The 20,157-nt window shown below is 39.5% G+C and overlaps 1 protein-coding gene across 2 annotated transcripts; it reads left to right on the top strand.

Annotated features, from left to right (window-relative positions):
- The first annotated feature begins 1,304 nt into the window (after positions 1-1,304).
- On the top strand, positions 1,305-18,882 carry LOC6563481 (dynein light chain roadblock-type 1). 2 transcript variants are annotated; one of them, XM_001990609.2, is made up of 2 exons: positions 1,305-1,701; positions 18,861-18,882. In XM_001990609.2, the coding sequence occupies exon 1, from the start codon at positions 1,365-1,367 to the stop codon at positions 1,668-1,670; it is 306 nt and encodes a 101-aa protein (XP_001990645.1). In that variant the 5' UTR covers positions 1,305-1,364; the 3' UTR covers positions 1,671-1,701; positions 18,861-18,882. The 2 variants fall into 2 exon arrangements, with proteins under 2 accessions (XP_001990645.1, XP_043070825.1); XM_043214890.1 differs by lacking the exon at positions 18,861-18,882 and adding an exon at positions 2,181-2,199.
- The last annotated feature ends 1,275 nt before the right edge of the window (positions 18,883-20,157 follow it).

Here is a 20,157-nt window from a genome sequence, read left to right as displayed (position 1 = left end):
AAACAATAATCAATGAATATATTTTATTTAAAAATTGAATTGTGTTTTATCCACCGTATTATTTTTGTATACCCAGAACGAGTTCAGTCCTGGCTGCCAGCCGTTAAATGAGTGGCTTTAGAGAATGTCCAACATTCTGGCCGAACTCCCACATCGGTTTCAGTTAGCCGTTGAATGCCACCAAAATTTATGCACATTTTATTGACCAACACTGAGAAAAACACAGCTGAACTGTTGTTGCTGTTCTTGTTGTTGGCACAACAACATGTCCAAAAGTGTTTTATGGTCGTTGTGGGTGCTCAAGTGGCCATTTTGGGTTTGCCTGCAAATGCACTCGCCAGTCTTGTCCGACAAGCACTTGGCCAGCAAAATGTGTAGAGCCCTGAATACAGATGAGTTTTAGCCCGGTTTAGAGCGAGAACTAACTAAATATGGCTATTTGAGACTTACAGGCATTTGATTTATATTCGCTGCTTGCGGAATACTTTAAGCTAATCGCAGTTAAAGACGCTTCGAGCCATGTCAATGACCTGGGCCAATCATCAGTGAACCGAGCCGCGCACAGAGAAATGCGGTTCAAAGTCAAAAACTCAATTAGCTAGCTGATGAGCGGCAACGGGAGCGGGACATGGGACGTGGAACGCGGAACGGAACTCTGACCGTGCCGTCGTCTAAAAATAAATGTACATTGAAAAGCGCAATGGAGTCGACGGGCGGGCTGAAGTGGAAATCTCGTTAAAAGTCAATAACAGACGCCATTAAATGCGCATGAAAATGAAATGAGAACCGCTTGATGAGGCGGGCTGTGGGCAGCACACAAAAGATTGGGGGGCGCGGTCTGAGAAACAGTGGAAAGTGGAAGCCACGCGACCACTTGAGCCGCCATGGAGTCATTTAAACTGACCTTAGAGCAGCACAGACAAGTTCAATGGCATTTATGCATAATAAAATTGAAGACACATGAATGGAATTTTTTCAAAACTTGTCAGATTATAAATGATTCCAAATTAATTGAAATGGATATGAGAATGTTTATTTAAATATAAGTCTGGTTCTGCCAAAACTATCAAATCGTATTCGCATACAGCAAACAAATTTATTTTGTGGATACATATTCTATTTTTCCCGCAAAATATTTGTGAGTTGTTCAACAAGCTGTGAAAAAATATTCAACTATTCAATCGCACAACTCAGATAGCTTTGGAAATTATTTGGTAGCAATAATACTCTCAGTTTGTTTCAACTTTAGGCTACTTGCATATCTCATATAGAAAACAGAACAAAAAATATTTAGTAATATTTAAAAGTGTAGAGAAAAAAAGAGCTAATTCTAATCTAAAATCCGGTGAAGAAACCAAATCAAAATGAATCGCATGCTGGAGACCGTAATCCAACGGAACGCCGCCACAACGGAGCGTATTACGACGGAGAATGTCCTGGGCTACGTAGTGTCGGACAACACCACCGGCAACGTGGCTGCCACCTCTTTCGACAATACCAGCGCTCAGGGCTTGGTGAAGCACATGAATGGCATTTTGGTTGGAGTTGTGCAGAGCGCTGTCAGAGATCTGGATCCGACCAATAAGCTGTGCTATCTACGTGTGCAAACACGCAAATTTGAGTATCTCATTGCTCCAGAAGAATTGTTTACCATAACCGTGTTGCAGTAAGCAACTTGAGAGAAGTATGTGTGTGTGTGTGGGCAAGGAGTTAATCATATTTTAAAAAATGCACAGAATGGCTTTCTACTTACGCGTATTTATTTGAGTTTATTTGTTCAGTTCGCCGGAGATACGATTGAACTCGAGGCGGTTTGGGGTAGGAGAATGCTTAAATCAACAATACGAATGCGATAGTTGGCAGACCGAAAATCCTTTATAATACCCAAGTGACATTGGCATTATTTATGGCATGGCTTCATTGGGCAGCGGCCAGGAAATTTATCCATGAGAATGCGGCATTCTAATGCGATAATTCAAAAGATTTACTTCTGTCAACATGACCATTTTGTAGACAAACTCGGGGTGGAAATGGCCTTTGACCTTTTCTATTTTTTCTTCTTTTTTTTTTTTGCTATTTTCATCTTGCATGCCGCAATGGATGCTGCCTGCTATTTTAATTTAAAATGGCAGAACTCGTAACTCATTTTAACGACGCACCCTCCACACTCTCTATGTGTTTGTGTGTGTGTGTGTGTGAACTTGTCCTATTTTTACAGGCCTAGGCCCTTTGCAGGGGTTGCTCGCTCGTTACAATAACTTATCTGCCCTTTTTTTTACCCCGGGCCATAATCACCACGACGCAGGGGCAGATGAAGACGCTCCTGGGGTGCGCTTTGTACTCATCCAATCCCGTTCCCATTGCTATTCATCCATGCCTTTTCTTCCATTGCTGTCGCGAAGCAGTTGTTCTTTGTCTTGGGCCGTTTTGTGGTACATACAAACACATACATATGATATAGAAATAAATATATAATTTGTACAGAAACTTAATTCAAACAACGGAAAACGAAAAAATTCCATGAAAATATAACTGGGTTTTCGTCTCGGTCTCTCTCGTTCCATTGTGAATGGTGCCCTGGTGGCAAGGTCGGTCTCTTCCTGCCGGTCCAGAAGTACGCACTTCATTTCATGCAGCGTGAAATTCAATTAATCCATGGACCATTGCTGATGACTTCATTTTCGAGAACCCGTCTTTGGCTACATACCTTCTCCACCAAAGGGCTTCCACGGGCATTCATAATTCATCTAGAAATTAGAAACACTCGGAATTATATTCAAATAAAACGTTTTTCTCTGCTCAAGTTAACATGATAATGGCACACACATATCTTTCACTCCACGTCCACCGCTCCGGCCTTCTCTGGCGTCCTTCGGGGCGTGTCTACATGTCTACATGCATTCGGTTTTCAGTAATTTGCGAGCTGCTCTATGAATTTAATTAAGTTGTGCGACATACCCAAAAGTGCCACTGCAACACGAAGTACAATGACAAACAAACAAGATTTATATATGTATATATTAGTCGTACTCGTTAGAACCCTATATGGGTTGGCCAAAGCGAAACTTCAGCTGCCCTTAGCCACGAATTATAATTTCTTTCTCGCGTATTGAATATTATATTTAAAAAAGAACCATAAACATATTAATAATTCTTTGTAAAATTCAAAGGAAAAATTAAATGAAAATAAGAAACTGAAATTGTACTAAAAGAGATCAAATAAAATTTGATAATTTCAATAAAGAGCACACAGAAAGATTGTTTTATTAACAATCTTGAAACAACAAAAGAAATAGCGATCGATATTAAAATAATGGAATCTTTCAAGTACAGTTTAACTATAAAAACCTCTAAGCATTTCCAGACTGAGTTCATACCTATATACTAAATCCAACAGTTCCCTTACAAGTTTTCTGAATAAATCCCACCCATTTTTCTGATTTACGAGTTGCTAAATAAAGTTTCATAGTGAATCAGAAAACAAATCAGAGCGAGTGCATTCACGAGCCTGTAAGAAATCAATTAAGTTAATTCAAACGTCGAAAAGCCATAGAAATGCGATTTAAGTGAGTGCCACAAAAAGCAACTGCTAAATATAGAAAAGTGAAGAAAAACAAAACACTCACACGCAAAGTGAGCGACAGAGATGGAAATGGAGATGGAGACTGAGACTGAGACAGAGACAGAGACAGAGACAGAGCTAAATAAGCAGCCGGAATCCTCTCACTCGAGTGCGCAGGCCAAGCCCATTTTGCCAGGCGCTGGCCCTGCCCCTTCCCCTACACTGAGAGGATTTCCGAAAAAATCGATAATATCAAGAGCTTAAGAGTCTTAAAAGAGTGGATCGATTTTTTTAATTGAGAAGAACATTTATCTTACAGCATTTTATCACATTTATATTTTTCACTTATTTATTTTGTTAATATACTGTGCCAAAGCAACCATTTCTAAAGGGGTTCACTCGAGGACAAGTGACTTTTAATTCTCTCAGTGTGCCCAGCCCGAACCAGTTTTGATGAAATGTTGTTGAATTTTTTCTGACTTGTTCAACCACCAAACATTTTCAGTTGAGACTCGCAGCGGCGCAGACGTCGAAAACCAGCAACGGTGGAGGCCTTTCATACATATTGCTGTTGGACGGACAAATGGACAGACCTACGAACTGACGGACGGACGGACGAGTGAGGTGGAGCACAGAGACAGAGAAGCACTGAAAAATAATCAACATAATACAAACAAGAAAGTAAATTTCAAACTCCAATAAAAAAAAAACAACAAGCACTTGTTATAAAATCAAACAAAAATAATATTGCAAATTATTATTATAAACATTAAAATACAAACGGAAACTGATGGATACACATTTTTATTTTACGGACTGGCAGACGAGCTATGGTGCATAAAGCTAACAGGCCATTAAATAATTGAGTATACGAAAATATAACACTAAAAACAAGAATATAATGAAATAAACAAAAACATAAAATAATAAACCACAAAACACTATTGGAATATGTAATGTGCTTCTTCTTCAACCCGCAATATTTACAACGCTCAGCAGTTGCAGCTGTTATGCAATAGATGGCAGCAGCATATTGCATGCGCCATCTATTGGTCGTTATGCATCCATATCGATGTTGGTCTGAGAGTCACTGCATGGCTAGTTTGACAGTCATTGTTACTCCTTCGGAGTTTTTATGTGATATAGCAGCAGTTATCATCTGCCCATGTTCTGCCTTGTCACTGCAGCATATTTGAATTCATTTTACATTCTTAGTCAACCTGTACTTGTTGCATGATTAACAATTTATATGTATTTATTTATGTGAAATAATTAATTTCTAATCGAGCAGGTTTCATTTAACATTTTCTTTACAATATACGTTCTTTTTATCCAGATCGCTGACTTGATTTCGATTTACTAGAATTGCATTTGACAACCAAAAAACATTTTGAAACTCATTTAAAAATCGAAAAGATGTCGAATTTATATGCAATTTTAATCTAGAGCAAAAATGAATCCTTACTAGCCCGAGAGCTCAAAAGGAGTTAGTTTATTTAATATATTAGTAAATTCTGTATATGCTTATGATGATTCTATTTAATTAAACTATCTGGAAGAATATTTTCAATATTTTGCCATTCATCAAGGTTGACATTTTTAATTATTCAGCTACTTAATGCATAAAAGGCATGGCTCAACAACGCAAGGTTAGCGTTGCACAAAAAGTTGGTTTTCCTTGATCCCATTTCGAGAACAATTATTCAAAACTGGTACTAGTCGGCGACCAATAAGCACAAGTAGCTATATTTGAATTGATTTCGAATGCCGATGAGCCAATAAAATCGAGCATCGTTAATCCAACCATTTGCTAAGGGGATAAGACAGTATAGCATATTGCCAATCAAAGATTTCAATTCAATTTTGGTTGCTTGTCACAATATTCGGAATAGCGCATAAAACTGAAGTGGGGGTAATGCAACGCGAACCATTTCATTCAAAATCGGAGCAATCGCAGCAGTCGAAGCAATCGAAGCATCAAGATGTCAGTAAACGCGGTTAAGACAACAAGATTGCAGTGCGGTCAATCGTTAGGACCCGTGGGTGCACAACATGAATGGCCAACGGGTCGAGGGCAGTTACTGAGGAAAAACATGAAAATCATCTTTCAACGCGTTGCGCTTGCACTCGATGGAGGGCCTGGATGCTGGGTGCCTGGGTGCTGAATACTATATGCTGGATGCACATGTGCCTGTGCCTGTGCCAGTGCCTCTCTTCCTCACTGTCTTTGTGGCACTGCCGTTGCATCAGGCAAAACGACAAGTGCAAAAAAGGCAAACTGAATACGTTATCTAAGGCTGAGACGGAGCCGCAGACTGAAGCTGAAACGAAAGCTGAGACCTCTTCAACCATTTGCGCTTCACTTGGCATATAGTTGCTTTTCAGCTTTTCATTTTGCTGTCGGCGGTGTCCACAAAATGCGCTGCACGCGAGCAACACGACATGGCGGAGCTGGAGTGGCTTCAGTCGAACAACCAACTCCAAATGTAACTGGTTTTCTGGACAATGTGCCGCCCTGTCGCCCTACCATCTTTGTAAAGGCACCATGGCCGCAAATCATTTCGTATGTGTGTGTATATAAATATAATGTATTTATATAAATAATTTCTTTTGAATAAATGCATATAAGAAATAAACGATCAAATAAACTACCTGTAGCATTCGTAAGCTTTCTTATATCATCTGCTATTTTTGTTGCATCTTCTTTGCTATTCAAAAAGTTGAAATTATCACTTGTACTATTTAGTTATTAATATTAACTATGATCAATTTATATACAAATAATATTACAGTTAATAATACAAAAAAGAGACTGGCGACTCAACTCAAATCAGCTCAATGTATTCCTCTTAATTTTAGCAGACTTTTTGTTCATGAATTTCAATGCATATAGTAGTATATTAATTTAGTAAAGATATAATTTAAGAGGACGCCTTCAACATTTTAGAGTACAGAATTGGTATTAGATGTGTGGGCTAACTACTCACCTACTAAAATCCTGAATGGGTTTACGACTCCTTTTCTGAGCATTTCATTATCAGTTTGTTACCATTGTTAACCCTATACCTGATGCCTTTGCAGAGTGCCTTCATTTTGGCTTGCTTTAACCCAAAAGTAACACCCACAGCAGCTAGTTGGCCATCAACATAACCATCAAAACTGCATCGATACAGTTCCTTGCGGTTCATCTCTACCACTACATCTACCTCTCTCTTTTTCATTCTGTTCCTTGCCCGGCATGTTGTTTGTGTGTCAGGTTTGTGTCTCAGTTCGTTTTGCTTTGGTTCCGTAAATTACACTTTTGATTTTTAGTGGCCGTAAAATAATCGTAAATGTCGTGGTTATTGCGACCGAAAGTGCCCATTTTGAGTGCTGCTGTTGATTCTCAACTGGCATTAACTGATATTCTCGTTTCGCTCAGTGCAGCGATGTCCGACTGGAACGGTGACGGAGACGGAGACTGGCACTGAGACTGAGAATGGGACGTGTTGCCACTGCACAAAACACTTCTCGTATCCACTGCACCCACAGAGCAACCCATTCCCTTCTTCCACTGCCCGCTAGCAGCCACAAGCTTAGTGCTCCCAAGCTGAGCTGCACTTGTTGTTTTTAATAAGTTTTCTGGTTGGTGTTGTTGTTGTTGTTGTTGTTGTTATTCCTACTTGGTGCTTTTCTTCTTGGCTGTGCTGTGGACTCCTTTGATGTTTCGATTAAGTTCGGAGTTCGCGTTGTCGAACTGGTTGGTTGGGTCTGCCTCCTGCCAGCCAGCCAGCCAGCCAGCAAGCCAGTCAGCCAGTCAGCTAGTCAGCGCTCTTATCCCTACCGCCACCCGACACCCGCCCGTCCGGCAGCCGTTTGACTTAAGTTTATGGCCATTTCGCTTGCACTGTCTTTGCAGCAGTTGCCGCATTCGAGAATTGCGGGTCTGTTGTTGTTCTGCCATTCCTCTGGCTGCTTGTCGAGTTGATTTTCTTAAGCATTTCACCCATTTACCTTTATACCTTCTTTGCTTTTGTATATTTTTTTTTGTTTTTGGCTTGTGCAAGACATTTTCTCACATTGCCCACTCACTCGGTTCGATTCTCCTGCTGCTGCTCTGACGCAACTGGTTGTCGATTGCCCACTGCCAAGTTGCCATGTTGCCATGTTGCCCGTTCGCGGTTACCCGTTGGCGTACTCACAAATTTCGAATTTGATTTTATTGTTATGATTTCAATTGTTTTCCCAATGTAAACACTAGAGATTTCCAACATATCGTTGCCATTGTCGATGGGAACATGTCGACTTGTCTCCTTCATAATTGTGCGGAAGTTTTCAGTATGCGCATCTGAGCTAACGGTTAAAATAAAGCAGCTCAAAATACCCTTTCTCTTAGCTGGAAAATATCCAAATTATTCTTAATGAATTAATAATTTCATAATTATTCCCTCTAATTTGAACATTACCAGTTTTCGTCGAATCGTTGACTCATTATATTTGCCATTTCCCGACAAATCTATTTCAAAGTCACATCACAACGCCCAATTTCACGACAGCGGAAAGCAATTATATACAAAGACGGATCATAATACCAACTTGGGCTGCTAAACATTTTTAAAGCCAGACACTCCCAGCACTCTGAAGGCCGTGTTACAAAAAAAAAAAAAATAAAATGTAACGATCGGTGTTAAAATGTGCAGACTAGAAACCAAAGCAATTCATAAATCATAAAAATGTGTCATAAAAAATAAAAACAAAATGGAAACAACACTGGGTGTAGTATGAAGCTGCCTTTCAGCATGTCCTCGAAGTTAGGAGAGAGCATAAAAAATGCTCAAGGCGACAGACTTTTTAGGCTGACCTTAGAACCAGAGATTTGTTTTGACTCCCGGGTGAGGCTTGTTATCTGGCAGTTGCTCAGACATATTACCGCTGTTGGCATAAAGGACACACACACAGATATGTACAGGCATTGTCCTCGGCGGCCTTTCGATTATTGCCGGCATGGTAATAAATCATAAAAATATGTTTCAGTTGCCCAAAATCCGACGGTTTCATGCCGATCGCCTCGCAATCGTCTGGTCCTCGCTCGTTACACGGTGGAATTGTAAATGCCTGTAAAATTGCCGTGTTACCTTTTACCCACCAGCCCCGTAGCCGGTGGTGTTGCTCTGCAGTTGGCAGGGATTGGGCTTGGGTTTGGGTCTGTCACGGGGCTGCTGTGGTGATCGCGCCCTCGAGCATCTGATAACAAAACCACTGGCAAATGCTGCCAAACAAAGGGCCAACAACTTTCTCTTTTGCCTCAAAGTATGATTTAGGCCGCATTCATGCTCATTTCGTTCTCTTCTCTGCCGGCTTTTGCCTTGCCAAATATGCACAATTTTGATTTATTAGTTATATGATTATTTAGAAATACAACACTAGAAACAAGAGGCGCCTGAATTCGTTTGCGACTGTTTTGTGTTAAGTGTTAATAATTAAAAATGGAATGGAAACAGTTTATAAAAACGAGTTAATAATGGATTAGCATAGATTGAAGATAACTATTCAAATTATTTTTACTAATTTTAATGTATTGCATACATAATATAGATTTAAATGAATACATACTAAATATATGTTTATTACATAAATCTCATCAGATATTAAAAGCTGCATTATTCAAAACTCTCAGGCGGCACATCTAAATTAAAGTACATTTTGAAGTTTTTGTCAGAGTGAAATGAGCAGCGTATTATTTGCCGCCATTGGATGACGATGACGATGACTTCATTGCCAGGCACATATGTACATAAATGGATGTGGATGCATGCATGCGTGGTATATGTTGCATTTGTCAGGCCTGTACTTGTGCCTGTGTCTGCGCCTCCTACTCTTTCTCCATTTCGAAGCCGACATGATATACTACGAGCAGATGATTTAATGTGACCGCATATTGCGCAGGCACTTAAGACGCAGCCTCCTCAAGCCGGAGCCCGAGACGGGGTCCAAGTACAGGCGTTCCACACATGTTTCAGCTCAAGCATTTGAGCTCAAAGAGCTGCCATCTTGAAAACTGAACCCTGACAAGCGCTAAATGAGCATTGAATTATTTCCAATTCGTAGAATATAGAAAAAATCAAAAGTATTTACAGCAATTTATAATATTAACGGACTAATCGAAGACAACTAGATTATTAACGTATTTTGTTCGGTTTTATTGCAGAGAGAAGAAGCTGTTCCCAGGCTGTAAATCATTGCGGCAACGAGCTGTGCCATCGCACACATAGCTCAACAAGATGCTGGCCAAATCCACAGTCAAAACAAATCGTTAAAATGCCATAAAAAGCCCATATGCAGCCCAAATGGGCAGCGGCAAAAAGCAGGAGAAGCAAATGCATTCGAATAAAATTTTACCACCGTTTCCTCAAACATCATCAACATCAAACTAACGGCGGCAACATCCGAGCCACCTCATAAAAGTAACGATGTCTATGAAAAAAGTATCTGATGGATACAGAAGAAGAAGTTGCAGTCGCTGCGCAGTCGGAATCGCAGCCTCCACTAAGATGAGATGGTTTGAGGGGTATCACAATAATTATGGCATACGTCACGGAACTTAGGTTTTATGTCTTTTATATTGATTGTCATCGTGTCACACTAACAGATCGTAAAAAAGTCGTAAAACCCAAAACAGGGGCCACCTCACAGCTCACACAACACACTCATCCGCCACTCACTTTGCGAGTGCAAAAGCAAATGAACGCCCAACCCATGACTTCACTCAAATGCCAGGATCAGATTTAGGCTCAGGATACTCAACGTTATGCACAGGATGCAGAAGGATCGCCTGCCGCTTTGAGTGAATTTGTGGGTGAGTGGAATAATGGTGGCGAGTGGCAAACGGATTTGGGAGAGCGTCGTTTGCTCAAGTGGCGTCAAGTCGTAAAAGCGGTCATAAAATTTGGGACTGCGCTGGTATTAACCACAATTTGTTTATATAGTTGTTAAAATGCCATTTTAGCTTGTTCTATTCTGCTTGGCATTTAATTGTCGGCTGCCGGTTTTTCTTTTACGAGCACACAAAGTGGCCAAACCCAATAAAATTCATTTTAACGACAATTTAAATGGTCTCATTTCGAATACGCTGGGAGTACGGCATTCCGAACGGGTGACACAACAACAGGTTGCTCTTGAGGATTTGGCTCAAGCATCTCAGAGATTATACCGTTAATCTATTGAACACTTACAGCAACATTTTATTGCTGGAAGATCAAACAAATCTATTTCTTATTGACTGAGATCTGTTATTATAATATGAACTTCTTTATTTAAATTCTGTTTTATATTATTTTTAATTTGTAATTATATGTTATGAAAGCGAAATATGAAATTAATTGAATTAAAAAATAGTGTTGATATAATGGAAAATAACAAGTATAGACTGGGTAATGACTTAATAAGATTTATTACTTAAGATTGTTATATCTGACAATATTTGTATAAATCTATCAATATATTAATAAGTAGCTGAAAGCAGAAGTATTTAAATAATCATTTTTTCTAGTCTAAATTTATCAATAATATTTTAAGTTTGTTAAGATGGTTATGTTTAATATTCTTCATACAAATCTGTTAATCTATTAATAAAAGGCTTTAATTTGAATTTTTAAAATGCGATTTTAGCCTAATGAATGCTACTTTCTATTGACAGCTCACATTGCCACAAGTATCCTTAATTGATAAACCAATTCTTTTAGTTGAGCACTGCTCTAGCAAAGACAGGTCTTAATTAGAAAGTTTTCAAGTGCTTGACGGCTCAGAGGAGTGCTGTGGCACGGAATTACCCTATCGAGCACACCCCTGTTAGTACTTTGGGTGGGTGGGTTGGTGTTGCGAGGCATTCTGTGCTGCAGTCATCATCATCATCGGCGCCTTGGCGTGTTTGTGTGCAAAGCAGTCATAAAAATTACAGTAAGCAATCATCATCGCGATCCGTTTACACCCACTTTGCACGTTTTCGCAAGCGCCGGCCATGGAAAGTGAAAAAGGATTTGAGTTTGTGCCACATCCACCACTCTGCCCACTTACAGCAACAGTGGCTATAACAACGGTGGGCGGGCACAGCACAACTAGCTGCCTAACAAGCCGTCATAACCGTGAGCCGCCGCAGTCAACGAAAAATGCTCAATTAGCCGGCGTTGGCAAAAGGACTCACTGCCATTTCACCGGATTTGATGAGCAGGCGCCCGAGCAGGCAGCCAGACCAGCCAGACCAGCCACAATGCAAAATGCTGCCAATTGCCTGATGAAAAATCAAGGGTTCATTGGCAGGCACGGGATTATATACCGCTACTGTGCTAGTAGGTAAAATTAACTGTAACGAATGTCTTCATTCGGCTCCGACTCAGTTGTGCCTCTTTCGCACCCTCTCCCTAGCCCAAGTCATGGCGAGCGGCGGCTCTTTTGTCTGGTCGCTTGTCGTTTTGCATAAGGAGGCAGTTGCCTTTTGTTTCACCTTTCGGATTGGTGTGTGTCGACTGGACTGCAATTGATTCTTGACCTCGTAATGAGACGTTTGCGGCTGCGCCAGCACAGTTGTGCCACTTTATGGTCTTGCGGTATTAAGTCATCATCTCGGCGGCCGCTTGAACACAACACATTATAATATTGTTTGTTTCGACTGTGGCAGCCTCAAAGGTGAGATAATCTGATTGAACTTGCATTTTAAGCGGCTTTGACTGAATTAAGCAATTACAAGCAGCCTAATTGAAACTCAACCCATTTTGTATAACTTTAACAGAAACGCATAGAAAAGACTATAAAATTAATATAAAAAATATATTATAGTTTATAAATGTAAGAATGTACACATGACAATAAATCATAGTCATTTGGATACATAATATACATACATATATATATATATATATATATATATATATATATTTATATATATATAAATATTCGTTTTTGACTATGACATGGATGTTGAAGAACTTGTTTTTTGCAAAGATTTTTTTTTAATATTAAATTTCCACAATATTTGCTGTAAGAAATGTGACATACGAAGCTGAGGTAGACAATGTTTCGAAAGATGTCTTAAGATTCACTAAGTTTGCATATGGAATCAAATGATGTTTCTTGCATCATGTGCCGGTAACTGGTTTCTTTTTGTTTGGTTTATAAAATTGTAATTAATTTGCCCATAGTTAAGCTCTGATAGTCATCTATCAAACCAACTGGCAATCATCTCGTAAGTGCAACAACTGAATTGAAATTGTGCCGAGTGTTGTGGCGCTGCTGCCACAAGACCAACGTGCAGCAATTAGCTGGCTCGGATTGCCGACCGCCGGTAATGGCACTGGCTGTGGTTCTGGTTTGCTTTATGGCCATAATGGCGATGATGGAGCGAGCAGCGCACCTCAACTCAACTCAACTCAACTCAACTCAATGCGGCAGCAGTTGAGAGCATAAATTATGGCAACGTTTATGAAATGGCGCTGGGGGCGTTTATTATGCATTTTTAATTGACGTTCATTTGAAGAAACGCAAAAGAACGCTTCAATTCAATTATACGCTGCTGACCCCCAGCCCACACTCTCTCTCTCTCTCTCTCTCTCTCTCTCTCCCTCTCTCTCTTTCTATATATCTATAGCTCTCTGTCTGTCTTTGGTGCGACTGAAATTGCAACTGCAACTGAATATACAACGACCACAACTTTGGCTGCCGGGCCATAAAAGGCGCTCGCAACGGTTTTTGGGCCAAATTGCCACTTTGTGTGCAAATTTGAATTGTGGAAATGCTGGGCATAAAAATGAAAATAGCTCTGAACAATTGTTGAGCCAGCCTCGTATCACTCGCATGCAATCTCGCAAATATTTTAAACGATGCAGCTCGTCAAGAAATCAGCGAGGCAGGCAGTCTGGCATGCTGGCATGCTGGCTGGCTGGTAGGCAGCAACCACTTGGGGGCAAGCAGCGCGTGGCAGTTAGATCGAAGGCAACTCCAGGCGACTGTACTGCTTACTTACATGGCTGGGGCTGCTCCTGCATGGTCACGCCCCGTTTCGTCGCACGCCCCCACACTGATTCATGCAGGTTGGCCATTACGTAGCCCAACGTTGCAACGTTGGTGGCAACCTCGCTGCTAGCTGCTAGCTGCTGGCTCAAAGACTCCTAACGAATGCACGCCCAATTGTTGCACATCCATTTGACAGTCGATCGTTGCTGCAGTCAGTGGCACGTCAACTTATTCATTAATTCATCAAAATGTTCATTCAGTGCCCCCTTTCCCCCTGCGGTGCCCAACTCTTGCTGTGCATTACACCAACGATTTATTTGCGATGCAGAGTCGCATTCGCCGCTGAATCGTTGATAGTCTTAATTGGCTTCGTTTCTTCGTTTCGATTGCATAAAATAATCGTTAGAAAACGTGTTTTGCTTAATTGGAAAATTTGTATGTCTCGTCCGTCCATCTCCACCAGCCACGTCTCCCTGTCCTGGTCTACGTCTTCGTCTTCGTCTTAAGTCTCCCTCTTGGACCTGGCGTGCGTGCTGGCCCCCCAGTTTATTGATTTTCCACAGTCTAATGAAGAAAAATGCCGGTGCCCAGTTCGCAAACAGCTCACATTAAACTAACAGCACCTTCAGAATGCTAAAACTTCTATTTAAATGGTCTTATTTATGTTCTTGCAAACCAACATCAACAGTTGGCAGCCAATTGGCGGCGGAGAAAGTCTTCACAGATCATATTTTATTTGTATTTGTAGTAACTCTAAAAACATAGGTTAATATGATTTATTTTGTGGGTAAAAATTAAAAATATGGTGTAACTTGAAGAAAACTGGCCGATCCCTAGAAATTTAACTACAAAGTTCATATAAGAATAGTTATGATTTTCAGGTAAAATGGTAAATGGAACCCCAGCTTAATTAATTAAGAGTTCAAGTGTTTGTTTTAGTTATTTGTTCAGCGGTGTGAAAAATAGTATTACTTTTATTTCAAGAGTAGTTCCTTTTCTTCAATTTATATTTGATATATAAATTTATATTTTATTTATGCATTCTAGAAATTTAAATTATTTTATTGCCTTTAATTTTAATCCATTTCGATTGAAACTTTGATTTTACTTTACATGTATTTTTACATAGTATTTTTTAAATGTTATTTTTTTCATTTGTGGACTGCTTTTAGTCTACATTAAATATACAAATAAAGAAAAGTAAAAATAATTATTTGCTAGTGAGAATAAGTAAATATTTAAAAGTGCTCGGCATTGTATAAATGAAATACTCGGCATCAAGTGCTAGTTAATTCGAATGATCATTCTGCGATTAAGTTTAATTCGAGCGTTGACTTAATAATGCTAGCTATTATTAGCTCAACATTCACATTAAACTTAAAGTCCACAAAAATGTGGCTTACCTCACATAATAAAAACTTTAGACACACCCAACAAAAGAGGGGTAGAAGCACTCGCATTCGGATTCGCATTCGCATTCGCACACAAATCGGCGTTAAGTTTAAATCCGTGAATATTTATAAATCCGTATTAAATTCATAATGTAGAATGTTTAATGCATAAATACATAATAAAATTTTACGACTTTTACCTTATCTTGTCACACAAAAACAACAACAATAACAACGACAACAATGACAACAAAACGAACAGCAACAGCGAAAACAAAAACAATAATAAACTTTCATTTAAAAATGAAAGAGGAAATTTTTGCGCCTACCTTTTGTGGGTCGCTGCATTTTACGAGTATTTTATTGTGCTGCCCGTTAAAACGCTGCAGCCCAACTATGTGGCACGTTGCAAGCGCCAAACAGCAGCAGCAGCAGCAGCAGCAGCAGCAGCAGCAGTAGGCAATGCACGTGCAAAATACAGGCGCCACATGCAACTGCGGCAACTCAAATCCGGCGACATGGATGTGGCGTCCAATTCCTGCGCCAATCGAGCGCCAAACAATTTGTCATTTTTTTGCGGCCGCTGCGAGTGGTGTGGTGTGATGCGGGGCTCTTGCAGCGATGATCAATGCTATGAATTATGATGAGGATTTATGCTTGACACTGTCGCAGTGTGGCAGATAGTGTCGGACAGTTGGACAGCTGGACAAATGGACAAATGGTTGAATGGACAAACATTTACAGCACTGGCTGTGGCATTGGCGCTAGTTTTATGGCCAGCACTTCCCTTCGGCCACGCCAATCGACATCAGCCGGAGACGAATTGAAGGAGGTCCTCGCCTCCGACTCCTTGTCCCTGCCGACTGACCGCTGCTCTATGATTTATTAAGTGTTAATAAAGAACTTAAATCCGTTGGCTTGCATTTTGTATTCTTCATTTTAATCCTTTTCTCACTTTACACCTCTCTCTCTCTCTCTCACTCTGTTTATCCCTATCTGCTTTGCTCTGTTTCGCAGTGGATATCACTGGCCATTGTAATGGTGTTCAGGGTCCGGCTCGCTCAGGATTTCCTTATCAACACATTCCATATTCGCAACGGCGGCGCTGATTTCATTTTTGCAGCCAGCAATTTCACAATAAAATTTCGCGCTCCTGCAAATTAAAATTGCAATGTAATTGGTTAATCCATGCGTACATTATGCTCCCATTTCCACAGTCCATACGAAACTGTCGAGGAAGTGCGCACAGCTCACATTGTTTAACCCGCACTGATTTCATTTGTTGCCTTTTTATTTTTTTTGTTGGTTTTCCTCATTGTTTTTGAGCTCGGTGTGGCAGTTATGGATTGGAGTGGCGCAACATTTTAAATGGCATATAGATTTTGATTCAATGTGTACTTGATCAGCTTGTTCATAAGTATGTGAAAATCTTTAACTTTTACAGTTTGTCAGTATCTAAATAATAGTTTATTTTAAATCAAAATACACTCACATGGAAATATAGACATATTTGAAGACCCATTTTCCAGATTGCAGTCCAGATGTTTGTTTTTTTCACTTAAGCGATGCTCCTTATATTATTTCCAGCCCCGATTTGCATACAAAGCGAAGTCATTACCATTCCAACCGCTTCCCTGCACGACTGTCAACGGTAGCCGAGTATGAAATTTACGATAGCTACCGCTCAGATGCAAAGGTAGATATATATATATATATAGAAAGAGAAGGGAATAGAACATGTACCATGGGAGAATTGCATTTGGCTTGGGGCACTATTTGAGGTGGCCGATTTGGCTGACCACCATTCAGATGCAAGTGGAATCGCAACTGGGCGCCGCACCTGATGATGGATGGCATTTTAATGCAAGACGCTTATTTCGCTTACATAGCCCGCGGGGCAATTAGACATCTAATTAAATTACCACTCCCACCCACAGTTTAATTGGCCCATAATCGCTCAAAACGAGCGCCGGCGCTGATTGCCAAGCATTTGATACAGCGAGACGCCCATTTGGTAAAGCTCCTAGTAGACATAGACCATAGACGAAGACGCACTTGTCTCGCCACAAGTATCTGTATCTAAATGTATCTGCGATTGGGTGGGGTTATTTTCTTATGTATGCCTTCAGTGTTGTGCTGTGCCTGCCACTTACGCAGCTAATAAAGCAGCAATTTGGCAGCTGACGCCGCTGCCAACGCAAACAAACATCAAAAGGCAAACCAGCAAACAGCATCGCCCCGCACCGCCCTGCACCACCCTGACCTGAGATCAAACGCCAAATGTGCGGAGGTTTATTTACAAAAAAACACAACACACACAACACAAAAAAGAAACTCATTGCAAGTACAAAACACTCGATCGCTGGAACGCCTGGTTTTGTTTATGTGTGTGCCTCTGTCTATAAAGATATTTGGAATTTGGGCTGCTGGCGCTTCGGTCGGCCCACTCGGCACCTGTTGGATGTTTTGAAGGGCGCTGTTATCGGGCTGCTGTCCAGATTTATTCCAATTGCAGCAATCGTTCAGTTTTTCAAAGTCAATACTTTTACCGTTGGCTTTGAAGCGGCCGCCGTCGACATTTTTATGGACCGACAATCGAGCGAATTTGATGCATTGCCATTGAAATCGGTCTCTAATCACACCTCAAGTGCTCTCACGCTGGGCTTATATTGATTGGCTTTGGCTTGGCTAAGATGAAACAACAATCGGATCCATCTTATAAATCTTGTTCAAAATAAAATGTCTAGCAAGTAAAAGCATACACTTCAAAAATACTACAGACTATTTACTAAAGACAGTTTTGGTAGTTTTGTATTTTATTATTTATACATTATTGGAGAGCCCATAAAATTCAATCTTCATATTAAGGAATTTATTATATTTTTGTATTTATTTGGTATTTATTTTATACCCAAGAGTTGCTGAAAATCATATTTATATTTAACAATTTATATATACAAGGTTTTTGATTTAATAGACATATATTTTTAGAACAAGAGTTGCTGAAAAACGCCATTTATATTTTATTTATATATAATTGTTTTAGACTTGTTTCACATTTGCTTTTTGGAACGTTTTTGATTTGATTTCATTCTCAAGATGCCTAAAAATCATATTTTTAAATCTTAAATGAATGTTAACAATGACTCAGTTAATTTATGCGCAATACATCAATTGAAGTCTTTATTTTGATGAATTTATAAGACAATCATGACCCGATAAAACTCATGCACAGTCAATTGTGCTGCCAACTGGCGCCCGAGCAGGGAGCCACGACAACAATCATCGATTTGGGGCAGCATCCACTGAACTGGAGCTTACACTGGCAACACAGCAGTCGCATCCCGACAACAGTTACTGCAACAACAACAACAACAACAACAAGAACAGCAACAGCAATGAGCAACAACAAGTAAGCGAAGCAAACAGCAGCCACATAACGAACCAAGTTTGAATATACTCGTAAGATTCCTGAGTATATTAGGTAGCAAAATTTTTACGAGCTCATTATGGCTCATTTCGGCGATTGTTGTGATCCTTTTATGCGCCTTCGAATGGCTTCAAATGGTTATGAGGCTATTCTCTGTCTGTCCCTCGCCTCGCCTCGCCTTGCCTCGCCTCACTCGGGCGTCCTGCTCGACCGCGTTTCGCACTCGTCCTGCTGCTGCTGCTGCTGCTGTTGCCTTTGCTACTGCTGTTGCTGTTGCTGTTGCTGCTGCCAGGACGACTCACGATATTTAGTTTGCAGTTGCGACTGCGATTTTTACTTTTGGCGCTGTTCTTTAAGTTTCGTTTCGTTTGGTTTGGTTTGCTTTGCTTTTTGTACTTTTTACTTGGCTTTCCGCTCATGTTACTTGGCAGTTTGTTGTTGGTCCTCGCATATTTGGGCAAAATGTCGCCGACTGTCTGCGCCACTGTGTGAGTGTGTGTGTGTGTGTGTGTGTGCATATCCGTGCCCTGTGTGTGCAAGTTTTTGTATCTTTCGCATGTTGTTGATTTTAGAGACTTGGCAACGAATGAGAAGAGGCGGCAGCGGCAGCGGGAGTGGGAGTGGGCACAAAAGTAAATTTCTTCTTATAATAAGTTTATTTTGCAAACACTTGTGGCAAGCAACTTTGTTTGTTCGCTCTTTCGGTTTTGGCCTCTAATCTACGAGCCGTTTGTGCGAATGTGCAAACTTTGACAAATATTTGCAAAAGTTTCGCAACTGCTCGAACTGAGATCTCTTTGCATTATGCATATCAATTTATTATCATCAATTTGAAGGCGCATTAATAACGCATTTTATATATTGATATTTGGCTTAAGTGCCGAATCATAAAAAAAAGAACAGAAGGCCATCATTTTATTGCCGTCAAGCTGCATTTAGTAAAATACATCTTTATAAAGTTTGCGATTGCCAATTTATACAGAATTTTAACTATCCATTAAAAGCTGCGAAAAACTATAAAAATTAATTTTGAATTAATATTTAAATGGCATAAAATCTTGTTTAATACAAACATCATAAATGTTACTCGGAAATATACAAATATATTAAATTTAATTTTATATATAACCAGCAAATTTTACAAAATTTGATTTGGAAAGTAGTGAATATTAAAATAAAAGGTCAGGAAAACAATGGACATGAAACATATATAGAAAAATATTTATCATCATAATCATTGTTATAAAAACTCGTAAGTTAATAAAGGCAAATTAAAACTAAGACATTTTAAGACAACAACTAATAATTGTGTGCAATAAAATATCTAATTTATGAATCAAATGAATACGTAAAACTTCCAAAAACATAATCAAAATTTTGTTTTCACTGAATTTATTATTGCAAAAAGTGGATTTTGTTAGAGAAAAAGAAACAGGTACACCAATATAATCAAATATATATACATATATATATTTATAAATATATGTATTCATATACATTCTTCTTTATATAAACAAAGTTGTCTGCTATGAAACTTAGTGCATCAATTTAACGAACACTTATTAAACAAATGGCGTCAGATATGGTTTTTAATTTCCATATTAGTTCAAGTTGTAATATTTACAGTGTAGATATTATTTTATTTATAGCTCTTGATTAGTTTTAAATTATTAATTTTTGCAACATTGCAGTGTTCAAATGGCAGAGAAACTAAGAAGTCAAAGAGTACCTGTACCTGTAGTAAATATGTATATAGAATTAATGCAGGCAAAACAATATTGTTAATAAAT

This window comes from Drosophila grimshawi, unplaced genomic scaffold (assembly GCF_018153295.1).
Source record: "Drosophila grimshawi isolate 15287-2541.00 unplaced genomic scaffold, ASM1815329v1 contig_311, whole genome shotgun sequence".
Classification (NCBI taxonomy): domain Eukaryota; kingdom Metazoa; phylum Arthropoda; class Insecta; order Diptera; family Drosophilidae; genus Drosophila; species Drosophila grimshawi.
Note: the sequence above shows the minus strand (reverse complement) of the source record. Positions and strands in the feature narration are given on the sequence as shown.